The 16,408-nt window shown below is 57.7% G+C and overlaps 1 protein-coding gene across 1 annotated transcript in view; it reads left to right on the forward strand.

Annotated features, from left to right (window-relative positions):
- The window catches only part of CRAMP1 (cramped chromatin regulator homolog 1), a 33,530-nt gene that overhangs the window by 14,748 nt on the left and 2,374 nt on the right, over positions 1-16,408 (forward strand). Inside the window, exons 6-19 of the mRNA XM_058680377.1 lie at positions 1,565-1,613; positions 5,345-5,430; positions 5,681-5,804; positions 6,225-6,306; positions 6,662-7,759; positions 9,206-9,383; positions 10,554-10,735; positions 10,810-10,884; positions 12,354-12,435; positions 13,101-13,205; positions 13,389-13,567; positions 14,077-14,145; positions 14,600-14,831; positions 15,434-15,598. Of these exons, the coding sequence (XP_058536360.1) occupies positions 1,565-1,613; positions 5,345-5,430; positions 5,681-5,804; positions 6,225-6,306; positions 6,662-7,759; positions 9,206-9,383; positions 10,554-10,735; positions 10,810-10,884; positions 12,354-12,435; positions 13,101-13,205; positions 13,389-13,567; positions 14,077-14,145; positions 14,600-14,831; positions 15,434-15,598 (2,706 nt within the window). The remainder of the gene's footprint in view (positions 1-1,564; positions 1,614-5,344; positions 5,431-5,680; positions 5,805-6,224; positions 6,307-6,661; positions 7,760-9,205; positions 9,384-10,553; positions 10,736-10,809; positions 10,885-12,353; positions 12,436-13,100; positions 13,206-13,388; positions 13,568-14,076; positions 14,146-14,599; positions 14,832-15,433; positions 15,599-16,408) is intronic.

Here is a 16,408-nt window from a genome sequence, read left to right on the forward strand (position 1 = left end):
CTGTCTCCCCAGTGCTCACTGCCTGTTTTTCCTTGCTGGGGGCAGAAGCTAGCCTTGAGCTCCAGGCTGTGCCTGCTGCGGTGGTGTGCCTGCTGCCCTTGGCCAGGCCGTCCCAGGCAACCGAGAGCAAGGCAGCTGCCCCAGTGCTGCCCCCCGCCTTCCCCACACGTTGCTACTTTCCCATCACTCCTGAGACAAGGCAGAAAGGCCCTGCACGATGCGATGCGATGCGATGCGCCCGCAGGCCTCCCTCTGTGCACCCTGCCGGGCTCAGCTGTCCCTGCCATCCCTCCCTCAGGTCCCGGGCTGAGCGTGGCAGATTTCCTCCGCACTCGGCGGGCTCTGCACCTTCCTGTGAGCAGCCCACGTCCACTGTCGTTGCCTGGTTCTTGGCTGAAATGCCTTTCCATCTTCCTTTTTTTCCCTCTTCCAGTTGCACTAGCTATGGATTCTTGTTATTTTTCTTCTCTCTCTCTTTTTAAGATGTAGTTTTTTATTGGAAAGGCAGATATACAGAGAGAAGGAGAGGCAGAGACAAAATCTTCCATCCGCTGGTTCACTGCCCAAGTGACCGCAACGGCCGGTGCTGCGCCAATCCGAAGCCAGGAGCCAGGAACGTCTTCCAGGTCTCCCACGCAGGTGCAGGGTCCCAAGGCTTTGGGCCGTCCTCGACTGCTTCCCCAGGCCCCAGGCAGGGAGCTGGATGGGAAGTGGAGCAACCAGGGCAGGAATAGATTCCCATATGGGATCCTGGCAGATACAAGTTGAGGATTTAGTCACTAGGCTGCTGCACCAGGACCCTGTTTTTTTTCTGTAATGTAATCTTTGCATCTTCACTGAATGTCCAGCCCAGGTTTGGCAGATTTAGCAGCATTCGTGGCCTGCGCTACTCTCTCTCCCAGTGGCCGGTTGGTCCCTGCCCCTGTGTGCCAGTTGCAGTGTCTGTCTCCGGCCTGTGTGTGTGCTGGTTGGTTTTGTTTCCTTCAAAGTTTTTTTTTTTTTTTTCCCAAACGTTGAGAAATTTTGAATGAATGCCCAGACACCCATCCCTCTGTGGTCTGCTTGCCTGTCGGTTGTCCATGACACTCCTGCAGCTCACCATCTCCATCAGCAGTGAGGACGACGGAGCTGGAGGGGCGTGAGAGTCTCGGGCTGTCATTCCAGGGTGCTGTGGGAGCTGGGGCAGTGCACGTAGGCTGCTGGCCTGATTTCTGGCAGGGACTCACCGCACCTGCGGAGGTTTTACTCTGGATCAACTTGATGTTTGAGCAGCCGTCCTTAGTGTATATATGATCTTGTTAGGACGGTGCGCCAGGCCCCGCGTAGTCTCCCAGGCTTAGTAGCACAGTGCTCCTGGCGGGGCATAGTGTATATATGATCTTGTTAGGATGGCGCGCCGGGCCCCGCGTAGTCTCCCAGGCTTAGTAGCACAGCGCTCCTGGCGGGGCATAGTGTATATATGATCTTGTTAGGATGGCGCGCCGGGCCCCGCGTAGTCTCCCAGGCTTAGTAGCACAGCGCTCCTGGCGGGGCATAGTCTCACGTGTTTGTTCTCCCTCTGAAGGTATGGATGACAAGAATGCAACCAAGTTGAATGAACTCATTCAGGTTGGGTAAGTGAGTTTGCCAAGCTTTGTTTGTAAAATGTTATTTATTAAAGAAACGGCAAGTGAACAAGTGTGTGCATGCTTTTATCGGCTGGTTCACTCTATAAATGCCCATGACACAACCCCAGAACCTATGGAACTATATCATAAAACAAAAGACATTTATAAAAAGTGCCCGTGACAGCTGGAGTTGATGAAGTGGGAGCAGGAGCTCATGCAGGGACCCAGCTCCTTGAGCCGCCATTGCTGCCTGCCAGCCTCTGCACTGGCAGGAGCGCAGCAGCCGTGGCATGCGGCCGGCCTGACCGCCAGGACGGCCGCCTCCGCTGCCCGCTCTCAAGCTGCTGCTTTCAGAAGCATAGACGCTGACCTGGGGTGCGCTTTCTCCATGAAGACCCTCCGAGCTGGACCTCGATGTCCGCTCAGTAGTCGTTCAGTCCTGCAGGAGCTGCAGCCTGAGGGAGTGGGGCGCTGCCAGAGTCCACTCGGGCCGTCTTCTGCCTGGGCCCTGGCCTGTGACTGTGGCCTTGACATTCTAGAAAAACCCAAACTGTGCACTTCACATCGTCAGCTCCTGGCACCCGTGAGGCCTGTCCTCCTGCTGGCCCGGTCTCCGGCTTCCCACTCCTGCTCACCGTTGCACCTTTACCAGGCCTCAGCAGCCAGTGACACCAGCTGCCAGGGCACCTGGCCTGGGCAGTGTCTGGATCCTCTCTACTCTGTCGCCTGGACCCTAAACTGGTCCCCAGTCTTGCTGTTTGCCACCTTTCTGCCAGGCCTCCAGTGCTGCTCAGCCCCTCCCCTGCCTATTTCAGCTCCTCTGGGTAACACTGCAGGTGTTGGTCCTGTGTTGCACCTGCATGTTGCTTTCTAAATCCCACTAAAGCCTGGCCCCTCCCTGGTGGCTGCACTGGCCCTTAGTTTTGGCGGCAGCCTAGCAGCAAGCTCCTGTGCATTTGACCTGCCTTACTCGGAGCCCTTGCATGCTCTGTCCTAAAAGTGCCTCCTGACCCTCGCCCCCCAGGACAGCCTTCCTGGCCCCCTCCGTCTGCAGGGTGTTGCCGCCTCCTCTGCTCCAGAGACCCGAGGTGGACACCTGCCCAGTGCTGCTGTGTGCGTTTTCCTCTGTTTCCACCATGAACATATTTCGGAGGTTCCTGAAGCTGTAGCTGAGCCAGACCCCACACAGCCACGTCATGTGCTTTGCTGCTGCAGGAAAGAGCCAGGGTTGTTGACCAGGCCCCCGTGGGAGGGCACTGGTTGCCTTCTGAATACAGTAGAACTCCCCGTAGTGGGTCTGGGGTCCAGGTCGAGGCTGTCAGACGAGGAGCTTGCAGCAGCAGACTAGCTGGCCGCCAGGCCGGGGCTGTGTTCACACTGACACAGCATCTGTGCTATGGGATTTTTGACCTTTGTACTCAGAAGAATATGGAAGATTCCTATGCAGCGTTTCGCTCCCCAGATGCTGCGTCAGCCGAGGCTGGGTCGGGTTGAAGCCTGGACGTGAGCACTCTCTCTGGTTATCCCACACCTGTGCCAAGGGCTCAAGTCCTGCAGCGGTCACTGCTGCCTCCTGATGCTCACAGGCAGGAAGCTGACCTTGGGAGTTGGGCTAGGCATTGAGGCCAGTCACTGCAGGATGGGACATGGGTATCTAGACATTGCTAGACCGATCACCACCCCGATCCTGGACTGTTAGTTGAGCAGAAAAGGAAAGGAGTGGTTGTAAAGGACAATATAAAATACAGGGCGGTCCGCTTCTGTTGACACCCTATGCCCAAATCAGAGCCATTCCTTTAAAAAATATACTTAAAAAAGGTAGACACAGGAACATTTTTTTATGAATGTATTTATTTAGGGAGTACATGTGTACAGAGTGAGTGACAGGAAGGTCTTCTGTCCTCTGGTTCACCCTGACGTGGCTGTAATGGCTCAGCAGATCCCAGGTTCTGTTCCAGGGGATAGATGTCCTCCATGGGTGAAGGGTCCCAAGGTGTTGAGCCATCCTCCACTGCTTTCCCAGGACACGAACCGGCAGCGGTATTGGATGCTGGCACTTGCAGGTAGAGGATTAGCCAGTTGGGCCATTACACTGGCCTCAAAACAGGAGTCTTCAGTCCACCGGCTCACTCCTGATGCCTGCAGCTGCCACAGCAGGGACCAAGCCAGAGCCAGGACCCTTGAACTCAATCCAGGTCTCCCACATGGGCGGCAGGGACCCATGTCCGTGGACTCCCCAAGTGTGCCAGCAGTAAACTGCATCAGGAACTGTGCTATGGGGTGTTGGTATCCTGTCCACTGCCCCAAAGCTGTTTCTTTTTATGGATGGGATCCCAGCTGTATTTCTACTGCGATATGGCAGTGGTGTGATGCCAGTTGCCCTTGTAGAAGCCTATTGGGAGCTGAGCAGGCGACTCTGGGGTCTTGCACTCTCATGTTCCAGGCAACATCACTGAAGAAAAGCTGCTTTTTCTTAAAGACCACAATCTGTTTTATTACAATTCTAGAATTAAGCAACACTTTATACTATAAAATAGGAAAAATAATACTAGAACGGTGTTTTTCAAACTTACAGAAGTATACATACACTTCTATGTGTTTCCAGCCAAGTGTAAGGCTGTCCACCCACTTTGTCCCCTCCTCTCACTAAAGATAACCACAGTGGTCCTTTGGCTCGAGCCCTTCTCCATCTGCTTCCTTGGGAACGTGCATGAGCAGGGGCCAGTATGAACGTGTAGAGAAGTGAGTAGGATTTTGGCACGTGTAAATCGCCTTTCCTCTTGTGCCTGTCACTCTCATTGGCTGTTTCTCAACAGTTAGAGCAGACCCACCCCTGTCCATCTCAGCTGCGTGTGTGCCCTGGGCGTTCTGTAGAACGTGGAGAGCCACGTCCACTCACCAGCTGGTGGGTCGGTTGTTGCTCCCGCTGGAACACACTCCTGGCAGTTCCACTCACCAGCTGGTGGGTCGGTTGTTGCTCCTGCTGGAACACACTCCTGGCAGTTCCACTCACCAGCTGGTGGGTCGGTTGTTGCTCCTGCTGGAACACACTCCTGGGGATTCCACTCACCAGCTGGTGGGTCGGTTGTTGCTCCCGCTGGAACACACTCCTGGGGATTCCACTCACCAGCTGGTGGGTCGGTTGTTGCTCCCGCTGGAACACACTCCTGGGAATTCCACTTTGATTTTCTTGCCAATCAGAAACTCCAGCAAAGATACATTCTTTAAAATTGCATTTCCAAAATAGCCAAGAGCCTTGACGGTAGCAGCGAGGCTTGAGTGCATTCTTGGTTTCACACTCATTCCATTAATTTTGGAATTTTTCTTTGTGGTTTCAGTTTGCCTACACTGTAGTAGCAGATTGCAATCTGATCTACAGAATTTGGCCAAGTTGTTGGTCATTTAGAGGGAGGATGCCCTTGTGACACCCCAGACTGCATCTCCTGGGTTCTGAGGGGCAGCGCTGACATAGCCAGGCAGAGGCCTCTTGGAGGAGGAGGGAAGATTGATGTCTGCCTGTGTTCTGTTCACGGGATGGTCCGAGCTGCCCTCCCCCTGGGAGCAGAGCCTGCCTGTCCCTGCCATCCTGGAAAGGCAGTAGGGATGATTGACAGGTGTGGAGGCCACAGTGGGTATTCGGGGGTCGCCCTGCATCGGCTTGGCGCGTCTCGGACACACTGGCCCACCCGCCCTTTTGGTTGTTCCGGACCTCAGCATTTCCTCGATTTTCTTCCCAGGGCGACGACCGTGCGCTATAAGGGGAGAAACCTGAGGATCAAAGCGCCCATGTGTCGGGCCCTGAAGAAGCTCTGTGACCCTGACGGTGCGTGTCACTCCGTCGTCCCAGTCTCCTAAGTCCAACTTCCTCAGAAGCCAGAGGACATTGAGAGAGTGGCCAGCCCCTGAGCCGCTGTGAAGAATGAAGCTTTTGGTCTGGTCTGTGCCCTCCTTGGCACGCGCCTGGGTGGCACTGGCCGTTTCTCACTCACTCTGCAAGGCAGTGTGCCCACAGCTGTGTTTTCTGGCAGTGCACTTTGCCTTGGCCTCAAGGTCATGTGTGTTCTCCATCACAGGCTTGAGTGATGAAGAGGACCAGAAGCCCGTGCGCCTCCCCCTGAAAGTTCCTGTGGAGCTCCAGCCACGAAACAACCATGCCTGGGCCCGCGTGCAGAGCCTTGCTCAGAACCCGCGCCTCAGGTACCCTGGCCCAGCTGCCTGCGCAGGACTGCAGGGACCATGTCAGTGTCCCTCAGGGACCTTCTTGTGAGCAGATTTCACTCAGCACTTGTGTCTCATGAGGATCAGGTGGCCAGGGTGTGGTTCTAGATGCATAACCACTGGGGTGCTGAAGACTAGGATCGTGGGAACACGGAGCCTCAGCTCCACGGCCAGGTCCGTGTGGAGGACTAGGTAGAACGTGGGAGAAGAGTGGGCTGCTCCGAGTTCTCTTTTTGCACAAAGCCCTCCTGTCCCCTCTCCCCAGCTCTTTGGAGCTCTGATTTGTGCACAGGGCAACACCCTAGGTTTGTAAGCATTGACATAAGTCCTTGAATGCTGTGCAGCATGCCAGCGTGGTACCTGGGCCAGTGTGCGAGCCTTACTCCCTGTCATCTGCAGGATGATCGTGGAGCTGCACCGGAAGGTCTCCAGCCTCATCGAGTTCTTAAAGCAGAAATGGGCCCTGCATGAGGTGCGGATTGTATCTTTTTCTGATGAGATCAAACTGCAATGTCAAGTTAGAATTAAAGCTCAGAGCCTCCTGGGCCTCAGCAGCCAAACCTGCCAACAGGCTGAGCCGTGTGTCCGTGCTGCTGCTCAGCCTCCTCCTCCACAGCCCTGGTCCAGCCGGCCCTGCACATCCCTCATAGGTCCAGCTGGCCCTGCCCATCCCTCGTAGGTCCACAAGGTGTGTGAAGGCGTGCAGGTGCCTGAGGGGGAGAGAGTCTGGGTTGGGGAGCATGATCCCAGCTCTGGTGAGGTGAGTGAGGTGGGTTTTCTGGACCCTGTGCCTGATGGACACACTGTAGGGCGTGGTTCCTTGACGGTGCATTCAGCGCAAGACACTGGAGGAGCGCCAGGTGCAGGGCCCACGCAGCCCACCGGCACAGGAGAGGGTGACCCTGCACCTGTTCCCAGGCGAAAACTGCACGCTGACCCCGCTGCCGGGTGTGGCCCGTGTGGTGCACTCCAAGGCCTTCTGCACAGTCCACTGGCAGGAGGGCGGCCGGTGCAAGCAGAGTTCCAAGGACACTCACACACTGCCCCCTGCCCAGATCCTGGGCATCCCAAGTGGGCAGGGCACAGCCCGGGGCCAGGTGAAGTGCCCACGCAGTGGTGCTGAGGGCAGGGCAGGGGGGCGGCCTCTTACCACAGATGCTTCACAGAGCTCAGGGGAGAGCTCGCCTGAAAGTGGTCCCGGGGAGGGCCCTGCCCCCTGCCTCAGCTGCCCGAACGCTGCTGACAGGCCTTTCCCTGGACACCAAGACGGGCCACACCTTGAGAAGACCTCTGGGGCTCCGGCAGACATGGGCGAGGGCCCCACGCGAGAGCCAGAGCCCTGCCCGTGTTCCTGCGGTCAACTCCCGGACCTGAATGATGAACTCTCGCTCCTTGACCCCCTGCCCCGCTACCTGAAGTCCTGTCAGGACCTCATTGTTCCTGAGCACTGCCGCTGCATGGACTCTCAGCCTGCGAGGGAGCCCCCTCCTCCCAGGGGGGCACCCTCCCCAGAGACTCGTGCCCCTGGTGGGGGCGGTGAGGAGGTCACCGCCCCCAGCCCCCCCGGCTCAGAGCCTCTGCCGGGCCCTGGGACGCCCCCGGATGCTTGCACTAAGGACTCTGCGGACGCTCCCGTGGAGGAACCCCCACAGCTTCAGGGACAGCCCCCTCCTACCAGGCCCCCGAAGGAGCTTCCTGCCGGCCGGCTGGCCCAGCAGCTCCGGGAGGAGGGCTGGAACCTACAGACCTCTGAGAGCCTTACGCTGGCCGAAGTCTACCTCATGATGGGCAAGCCCAGTAAGCTGCAGCTGGAGTACGACTGGCTGGCGGTGCTGGGCCCCGAGGGCCGCCCTGGTTCCCCGCCCGCCGTGCACAGGCAGCGGCTCCTCAGCTGCCTCCTGAGGCTCATCTCCGCTGAGGTCAGCCCCAGGCTGGTGAGTGTGTCTGCCCCATCCTGTGGGGCTCTCAGCTGGGCTGCAGGGACTGCTCATTTCCACTCGGTCCTGTGGCCATGGAGCGGAGCAGTGCCCTGCGTAAGCAGAGGCAGGGCCCCTTCCCTACTTCTCTGTAAGACCCAGCAACCCAGTGGGCCGGGGGCCGCAGGAGTTAGCAGGTGGTCTAGAGCGTGATGGAGGTTGAGCCCGTGGCCTGGACTGAGCAAGTGGGGAGGGAAGGTGGGAACGAGATGCAGGGACTGCAGGAGCCGGGCTCTGCGCCAGGACCTTGGGTGTGGGAGTGAGACGGGGAGCAGGAGAGCTGAGAAGCTAAGACTCCTGACCAGGCTGCAGCGTGTTGAGCAGAAAGGTGGAGGCAACATGGCCATGCTGAGCCTGTGCCAGGGGCCTCCAGAGTTGGACGGGAGCAAATCTGTGTTTTCTTCCTTGACTGAGAAGCTGATGGGCCATTGTGGTCCCCCATAGGCTTGGCTGGTGAGGTGGTGTAGTGAGTGAAGCTTCTACCTGTGGCGCCAGCATCTCGTATGGACACCATTTCGAGTCCAAGCTGCTACGGTTTTCTACCCAGCTCCTTGTCTGTGGCCTGGCAAAGCAGTGGAAGACGACTTAAGTCCTTGGGATCCTGCACCCGTGTGGGAGACTCGGAAAGTTTCAGGCTCCAAGCTTCAGATTGGCTCAGGTCCAGCTGGATGGATCTGTCTCTCCTCTCTGTAACTCTGTCTCTCAAATGAAAGTAAATTTAAAAGCCAAAGATTTATTCTTACAAGGGAGGCAGATTTGCCGAGGAGAGGGAGATCCTCTACCTGCTGGTTCATTCCCCAAATGGCTATGAGACCCAGGGCTGAGCTGATCTGAAGCCAGGAGCCATGAACTTATGGGTCTCCCACACGGGTGCAGGGACCCCAAGGCTAGAGCCATTCTCTGTGCTGCCAGGCCCCAGGCAGGCAGAGAGCTGCATTGGAAATGCAGTAGCTGGGACTTGGACTGCGCCCATGTAGGAGGCCAGTGCTGTACACAGAATTACCCTATTGAGCTACCGTACCTGCCCCTAAAAACAACTTTTGAAATGATCTATTTAGAGTTAGAAGGGAAGATGGTTCTTTCATCTGCTTGTTCACTTCTCAAATGGCCACGACAGCCACCACTGGACTAGGCCAAAACCCGGAGTTTCTTCCAGGTGTCCCACCTAAGTTTAGGGTCCTAAGGACTTGGGCCGTTAGTCGGGAATCGGATAGGAAGTGGGGCAGACGGGACATGAGCTGGCCGCCTTGTGGGATTCTGCTGTCACATGGGGCTGTTCTGTCACTACCTCAGTGTTCGCCCTTCGTTTCTGAGTTCTTGTCACTCCTTTTGCCTCTGGTTGTGTCCGTTGCAGAGCATTCCCACATTGTGAGTGTGGGTGCCATTTGACCCATTTATGCCCAGGCTTCCGAAGGAGGTGCCGTGTCCACAGCCCCGGTGAGGCCTGCCCCAGAGGAGCAGTCGGCGACCCCCCCAGGGAAGATGGTGACCATCAGCTCGCGAAGCCCCCGCTGCCCTCGAAACCAGTCTGGCCTCCGCGGCAGCAAGACCTTCGCAGCGGGCTCCACACCCTGCGCCTCGGGTGAGGCTCCTGAAGGCCTCCCTGCTGCCTGGTCAGCACTGACCGGTAGCTGGGGAGGATGAGGGCTGGGCACAGGGTGTTGCTGGAGTCAGCAAGAAGCCAGGGGATGGATCCTTTGCCAGCCTGGTCACTTTGAGGAGTTTGGCCTCAAGAGGCCAAAAGAGGCTCGTAGCCCCTCAGAATGGCAGATTCTGTCTGAATTGGTCCCCACTTGTTTTTGGTGTGAAACGCCTGCAGTTAAGGCATGCCCTGGAAGCTAATGTAAGTCCTGGAATCGGCCAGCCACTGTGCACCCGATCAGCTGTGTTCAGGCTGCCTGCCCAGGGCCTGACACCACCGGGGGAGCAGGGTGCACGTGCCTGTTTGTAGCTTCTGTGTGAATTTTAGAAGAACAATAAAAAACTTGGATAATTCCTTCTGTGGACCCTGAGCACTTCTGGCCATCACAGAAGTGTGTGCCCCAGTAGGCAGACCTGCCCTGGACCATTCTGCTGGCCCAGATGAAGTCACGGTGTCCTTCCAAGGCCCAGCAGACGAAGAGGGTCTGGGGGTGAGGGATGGGGGACTGTGGCTGGAGAAGTGCCGCCACACACTCCCTGCGGCTGCTCCCTGCTGGTGCCTGGTGCTTCAGGCCCAGGTCTCCTCTATGCATCAGGAGCTCAGTGTTTGAGCAGGTGTCCTGTCCTGCTTCTTGTTTTCCACGGAGACTTCTGTTTGGAGAATTCCCCTGGCTGTGTTCCTTCTGTAGAAGCCTCCACCAGGTCACCCTGAAGGCATGTCCGCCTTTGAAGCCCCGTGGACGGCTGCTGACCTGCCAGCTGGCTATCGCGCCAGTGGCGACACGCTTTGGCCCTCTGCAGGAGCCCTGCACCCAGTCAGAATGGGAACAAGAATTTCAAGGGCAAAGGAGGGAAAGCTGCCTTTGTCGGGGCTGAGCCACATTGAAAAGTGGGATTAGAATGTTTTTCAGGCATAAAAATCACTGTAGATAATGTGTCTTTTTTTTCATAAATCACACTTTTGTGCCCTTTTTGAAGGTGCCTTATTTGGCAGTTATTTCCAAGGCAGCTGAAGAGCTCTTCTAGACTTTGTGGTCTCCTCCAGCAGGCTGCATGCCCTGGCTGTGCTGCACCACTGCAGCCTTGGCTCACTCTCCCTTCTCCCTTCCAGGTGTGAGAAACCCTCCGCGACCCCTCCTAGTGGCCGGTCCCTCCAGCGCGGACAGCAGGGACTCAGACGGCGGCCTTTTTGCGGTCCCTACAACTTTGCCCCCCAACAGCCGGCACGGGAAGCTCTTCTCTCCCAGTAAGGAGGCAGAGCTGAGCTTCCGACAGCATCTGAACTCCATCAGTGTGAGTGCCCCCGCCCGTAGCCTCACCCCGCCAGCAGGGAGCAGCCCTCAAGGCAGCCACTGCTTGCCTTGTAGATGCAGTCGGATTTCTTCCTCCCCAAGCCCAGGAAGTTGCGGAAACGCCACCTGCGCAAGCCCCTGGTGGTCCAGGTGGGTGTTTCTTGGGCCCCCGCAGGGGGCGGGACCAGCCAGGACACACTGGTTTTTATGGGGTCAGACAAGGAGAACCGTGCCTCCACCCTTGGACTAGGACGGCAGTGGTAGCAGTGTGAACGACTCGGTACCTGTGAGGAAAGGGAGGGCCAAGGAGGCTGCGGGTCCAGGAAGGTCCCACTCTGGAACCCAGAAGTGGTTGGCCAGAGGCCAGACCTCTCCCAAACCCTGAAACTGAATGGGGAGGACCTACAGGCAGAAGCGACGCGGAAGATGCACTGAGGGAATAGGATGAGGGACGTGAGGTGAAGAGAGCTGGTCCGGGAAGGCTCAGAGTGTGTATCTTTGTGGATCGATGAGAAATTTTTCGGTTAGTCTGAAGGCGTTTTTTCCCTTGAGATTGATGTAGTAAGGAGTGAGCGATTGCACAGGGCTCTTGAGAAGGAGGACAGTGTGTGTCTTGGGTGCTGTTTGTCCCGGCCTGAGCACCTGTGCACTGCACTCTCTCTTGGTCTGGTCCTTAGCAGGAGCGGGCAGTGGGAGCCTCATGGCCAGGGCCAAGTCCAGCCGCCTGCCGCTCACACAGTTGAGCAGTTTTTAGTAATGTGGCGTGACATCACTTCCTCACTCTGGGGGGAGCGCTGCAGCCCTTGACCCCCTGCACCTCCTCCAGCTCTGGCAGCCACTACTCCTGACTTCACGGCCTTGCTGCTGCGTGCATTTCCTGTCAGTAGGAGACTGGAGTGTTTGCTCTTCCCCGCTTGAAGGTTCTGCATGGTGGTAGCACTCATGGCGCGGTCTGGCCGCTCCCCCCTTGAAGGCTAGCCTGGGGTGACTCAAGCCTGGGTGCTTCTGGCCGCGTGTCATGTGTTTCCGTGTGGCTGCTGCTGTCCCCAGTGGCTTGCCTCTCTGGTTTCTCCCGGCACTCATAGCATGAACTTCTTGGGGGTTCAAACTGGGTCCCAGTGAGCCCCAAGTCCTTTGTACAGGGGAGGGAGCAACAGCCGTGTGTTTGGTGACAGGCCTTCCTTCGCTAGTGTTTTGTCTTGATGTCCTGCAGTCTCAGTGACCTGTCCAGCTTCCTCTTCCCTGGGGTCACCTGCTGAGAAGGTGCCCTGGTGCCCTCCATGCCTGCTTCCTTCTGTGTGGGAGGGATCCAGTGTGAGGGTGCTACTCACTGTCGCCCCTGGTGGTGTGAAAAAACAAAACTGCGTTATTCCAGCTAAATCCTGCAGTCATCTGGGTAAAGGTGGGTTGTTCTGATAAGCCTCCAGTAGACCCGGGGAGAGGTTGACCCCTGGATTCATTTCAGAGGAGACCCGGAATTTGGGCGCTTAGGTTCTCATACTGTCCTGGCCACCCTCATGTCATCGGCTTCAGAACATTCCCGTCAGCTTCCTGCTCTTGGACTGTTGGTTTGAGTGCCGGCGTCATCTCCCCGCCCTGACTGTGGCTTTCCTCTGCAGAGAATGCTGCTTCCTAGGCCGTCTGAAGGCCAGTCCCATAACGTCTGCTCCTTCTCCATCCTGTCCAACTCCTCACTCACAGGTAAGAACCGGCTTCTCCGCTGATTCCCCTTCCTGCTGCCTGCGTGTGGCCCTGTCTCTACAGAGGCCAACAGCGGTGTCTGTGCTCTCTGGCTGGGCTGGCGTGGCCAGCAGGACAGACATTGAATGGCCTCAGTTTGGTCTGAGTGCTTCCTCCGTTCACACACGCTGGGGGTGTCTGTGTGCACCTGCCTCCGCAGCGTCTGGGAAGGCTCTTTGCGGAGCAGGTGTGATCTTGGTTGGAGGAATGACTGAGGCTCAGCGTGGAAGCCCAATGGGACCTGGCTCTGCAGGCGCTGCTGCACGGGACGGCTCATGGGGAGGCAAGCTCTGCCCTCGGCCTTTTGTGCTGGTCTCACATCGCACCCTTCTGCCCGCCTGCTGGAGCGTGACCTCATGGAGCATGGCATGGTTAGACCCTGGCGTGGGAGCTGACACAGTGGTCACCTCAGAGAGGTCTGCAGCTCCTTATAGGGCCATCCTCCAAGACCCCGGTGGTGGCCGCAGTCTCGGCAGCTCCTGGAATACCTGCTCATGTCACGGGCTGGTGTTGGGCCAGCAGTGTGAGCGCGGCTCAGCCGGTGAAGGTGGCCCTGAGCAGTCCTGTCAGGCATGGAGCATTGCTGCTGTGCGGACTGACCACTGGCGGTGTCCTTGTTCTCGCAGGGAGAGGCTCCTTCCGTCCCATCCAGTCTTCTCTGAGCAAAGTGGCTGTGTCCAGACCGATCGTGCCCAAGGCCCTCCCCCCCCAGGCCACGAGTCCCCTGGCCAGTAAGTCTGTGGTAACGCCTGTCACGAGGGTCTGAGTGACACTATGGAAATTTGTAAACCCTGTCTGAGTCACAGAGTGTAGCGTATGGTTACTCTGGGCTCTCACACTGACCTGTCCCTCAGCCCTCTGGGTGGGAGTGGCAGGTGAGCAGAGCAGAGCCTCGAGTGGCGCTCCCACGGCAGGTGCTGTAGACCTGGCTGCAAAAAGCGCTGGCATCCTCCCTGGGAGTCCCCTCCCCGTGCTGGACGCTGAGGGCTTGTCAGGCATCTCGCCACTGCCTGCAGACAAGGTGGCAGCTGTTGTCTCAGCGCAGGACTCCACTGGAACCCACCGACATGAAGACCCCATCCGTACCGTGGAGGTGAGTGTATTTGGAAGGGCTCTTCAGTATGACCACCGGTTCCCGCGGAGGGGACAAGTCCACGGACTAAGGTCATGTTGGACCTAGGTTCTGCCTGGGGAGAAGTAGGACTGGTGGATAGGCAGTCATAGGGCCCGGGGCCAGTGGGAGGGGCAGCCAGGCCCGTCCTTGGGTGGCTTGTGACACTAGGAACCTGGGCTGGGAAGTGTGTGAGGTAGCTGGTCTGCGTGACCACAGCCTCCTCTGGGAGCGTCAGGGAGAGTGTTGCTGGCTGTCACTCCTGCTTGGTCTCCAGGTGTCTTGCTGCCCCTGGCCACCCACAGCCTGCTTGAGAACTGCCAGACAGTGGGGAGGGGTGGGCTGGTTCTTGGGGTTCTGCCTGCGGCTCACACTCCCAAGTCCAAGTGGCTTCATCTATTTCAAACCCTGAGTTTGCTCCATTCGCATTTCCTCTGGGCCCTTGTTCTAACTTCCTGTGGCTGCTCACCCACGTTCCTGGTGTTCCCTAGGATTCAGGCGGCTCATTCATCAGCATCCACTCGAGGCCTGACGACGAGCCCGTGGCAGACAGTTTCCAGGTAGAGTGTGATTTGGGGATGCTGGGCAAGGTCCATGCCCAAGGACACTGCCTGCCCGCGCAGGTGCTGAGTCCTGGCATACAGGTGCTTGAGTTGCTGCCCATCACCCCTCCTCTTGTTCCTGGTGAATGAGTGCTTAACTCAGCTCTCCTTCCCCCCCTCTGCAAGACTGGCTCACTCGAGTTTGCCAAGTGGAGGAAGCCTTCAATTGGTACCTTCCTCAGTACCTGCTGTAGCTGTGTGCTCCCAGCTACCCACGGCCAGTGGTCGCCCTGGGTGCTGTGACTGCTGCCTCTGTGTGTCACGGGCAGCGGTCGCCCTCGCCCTGACTGCTGCCACCCCTGTCTGGGGAGATTTAGACCCCCATTGCTTTCCCTTTGGAAGGATGAGAACTCCACAGTGACCAGGTCACACTCTGCCTGGCCGCACGTCTGAGCACACCTGTCTCCAGCAGGGCTCACCTGTTCTCTCCCTGTCTGAGCTGCCCAAGGCTCACCTCCAGAATGGCCTCTCTGCACCTGTGCCTGCCTCAGAAGGCTCCAGCACTCGGCTGTCTCCGCCCAATGTCTCCGCCCTGCTGGACATTTCCCTGCCTGGCCCACCCGAGGACGTGCTGTCACAGGGAGAACCCGCCACACAGATTAGTGACTCCATCATTGAGATTGCCATCAGCTCCGGTCAGTTTGGTAAGAACAGGGTGACCTCTCCAGCTGGAAGCAGGCTTGGCCATCAGCAAGGGGACTCAGCTTGCTGAAGGCTTGGACTTCCTGCCCAGGTGCCCTGCTGCCCTTACTGGGGCTCAGGTGCCACTCAGGCTCTTGCCTTTGAGAATTGGACGTTTGCCTCCAAAAGGTGCTGCCAGGCTGTGGTCTTGCCGGCGTTGTCTCCGGCTGCAGGTTCAGGAAGACACAGTTGGTAGCCTGTCAACCTCTGGCTTCCATCTCCTCAGGAGCAAGTTGGGAACAATATGCCCTGCACAGGGCTGCCCTTAGCACAAGGCTTGGCTCCATGCCACTTCCTGCCAGCACTCTGCATAACATCCTCCTGTAGCTAGAAGCCCCGTGATGCCTCCATGACCCACTGCCCCAGGCCAGCTCCATCCTTGGGAGCCCGTGGTGCCCTGGACCCTCTGCCGCAGACCTGCTCCATTGCTATCCTTGTTTGTGCCCCCTTGGCACCTTAGGTCTCCACCATCCAGCTGTTGTGCCACCAGATGCCTTCTGGGGGGCGGGAAACGGGTGCCATGTCCCTGCGTGTGGCTGCACTGACCTGAGACTCTGGTTGACAGGGGAAGGAGTCCCTCTCTCTCCAGCAAAACTGAACGGCAGTGACAGCTCCAAGAGTCCCCACTCTCCACCCAGCAGCCCCCAGCCCAACTGGATTGCCTCCCCCACCCATGACCCCCAGTGGTACCCCAGTGACTCCACAGACTCCTCACTCAGCAGCCTGTTTGGTGAGTGTGGCTCTCCCATAGGACCTGCCAGGAGCCAGAGTGCACGGGACTCAGATGTCGTGTTGGTGGTCACACTCACAGGGGCCAGAGTCCACAGGACTCAGATGTCGTGTTGGTGGTCACATTCTCACAGGGGCCAGAGTGCACGGGACTCAGATGTCGTGTTGGTGGTCACACTCACAGGGGCCAGAGTCCACAGGACTCAGATGTCGTGTTGGTGGTCACATTCTCACAGGGGCCAGAGTGCACGGGACTCAGATGTCGTGTTGGTGGTCACACTCACAGGGGCCAGAGTGCACGGGACTCAGATCCCGTGTTGGTGGTCACACTCACAGGGGCCAGAGTGCACGGGACTCAGATCCCGTGTTGGTGGTCACACTCTCACAGGGGCCAGAGTGCACGGGACTCAGATATCGTGTTGGTGGTCACACACTCACAGGGGCTGTGTGTCTTTTGGTTTCTTTCTTTTCTCTTTTGGGGGAGTGGGTGCGGGGAGGTCTTGAGTTTTCACAAGGTGTAAACTGGGCTGGAGAGCTGTAGATTCTCTATGTTTCGAAGAGTAGCAGGGAAAGGGACAGAGAAAAATTAATGTTCCCTCCATTGGTTCACTCCCCAAGTGCCTGGGCTGGGCTGAAACCAGGAGCTAGGAACCCCGTCACATCTCCCACATGGCAGGGGCCCAAGTATTCGGGCCATTATCACTTCCTTCCAGTTGCATTAGCAGGAAGCTGTATTGAAAGCATAGAGTAGCCAGGACTTGAACCAGGGGCTGTGCTGATGGGTTAATGCCCAGGTGGCCGTTTGGACTCT

Source organism: Ochotona princeps, chromosome 24 (assembly GCF_030435755.1).
Source record: "Ochotona princeps isolate mOchPri1 chromosome 24, mOchPri1.hap1, whole genome shotgun sequence".
NCBI lineage: Eukaryota > Metazoa > Chordata > Mammalia > Lagomorpha > Ochotonidae > Ochotona > Ochotona princeps.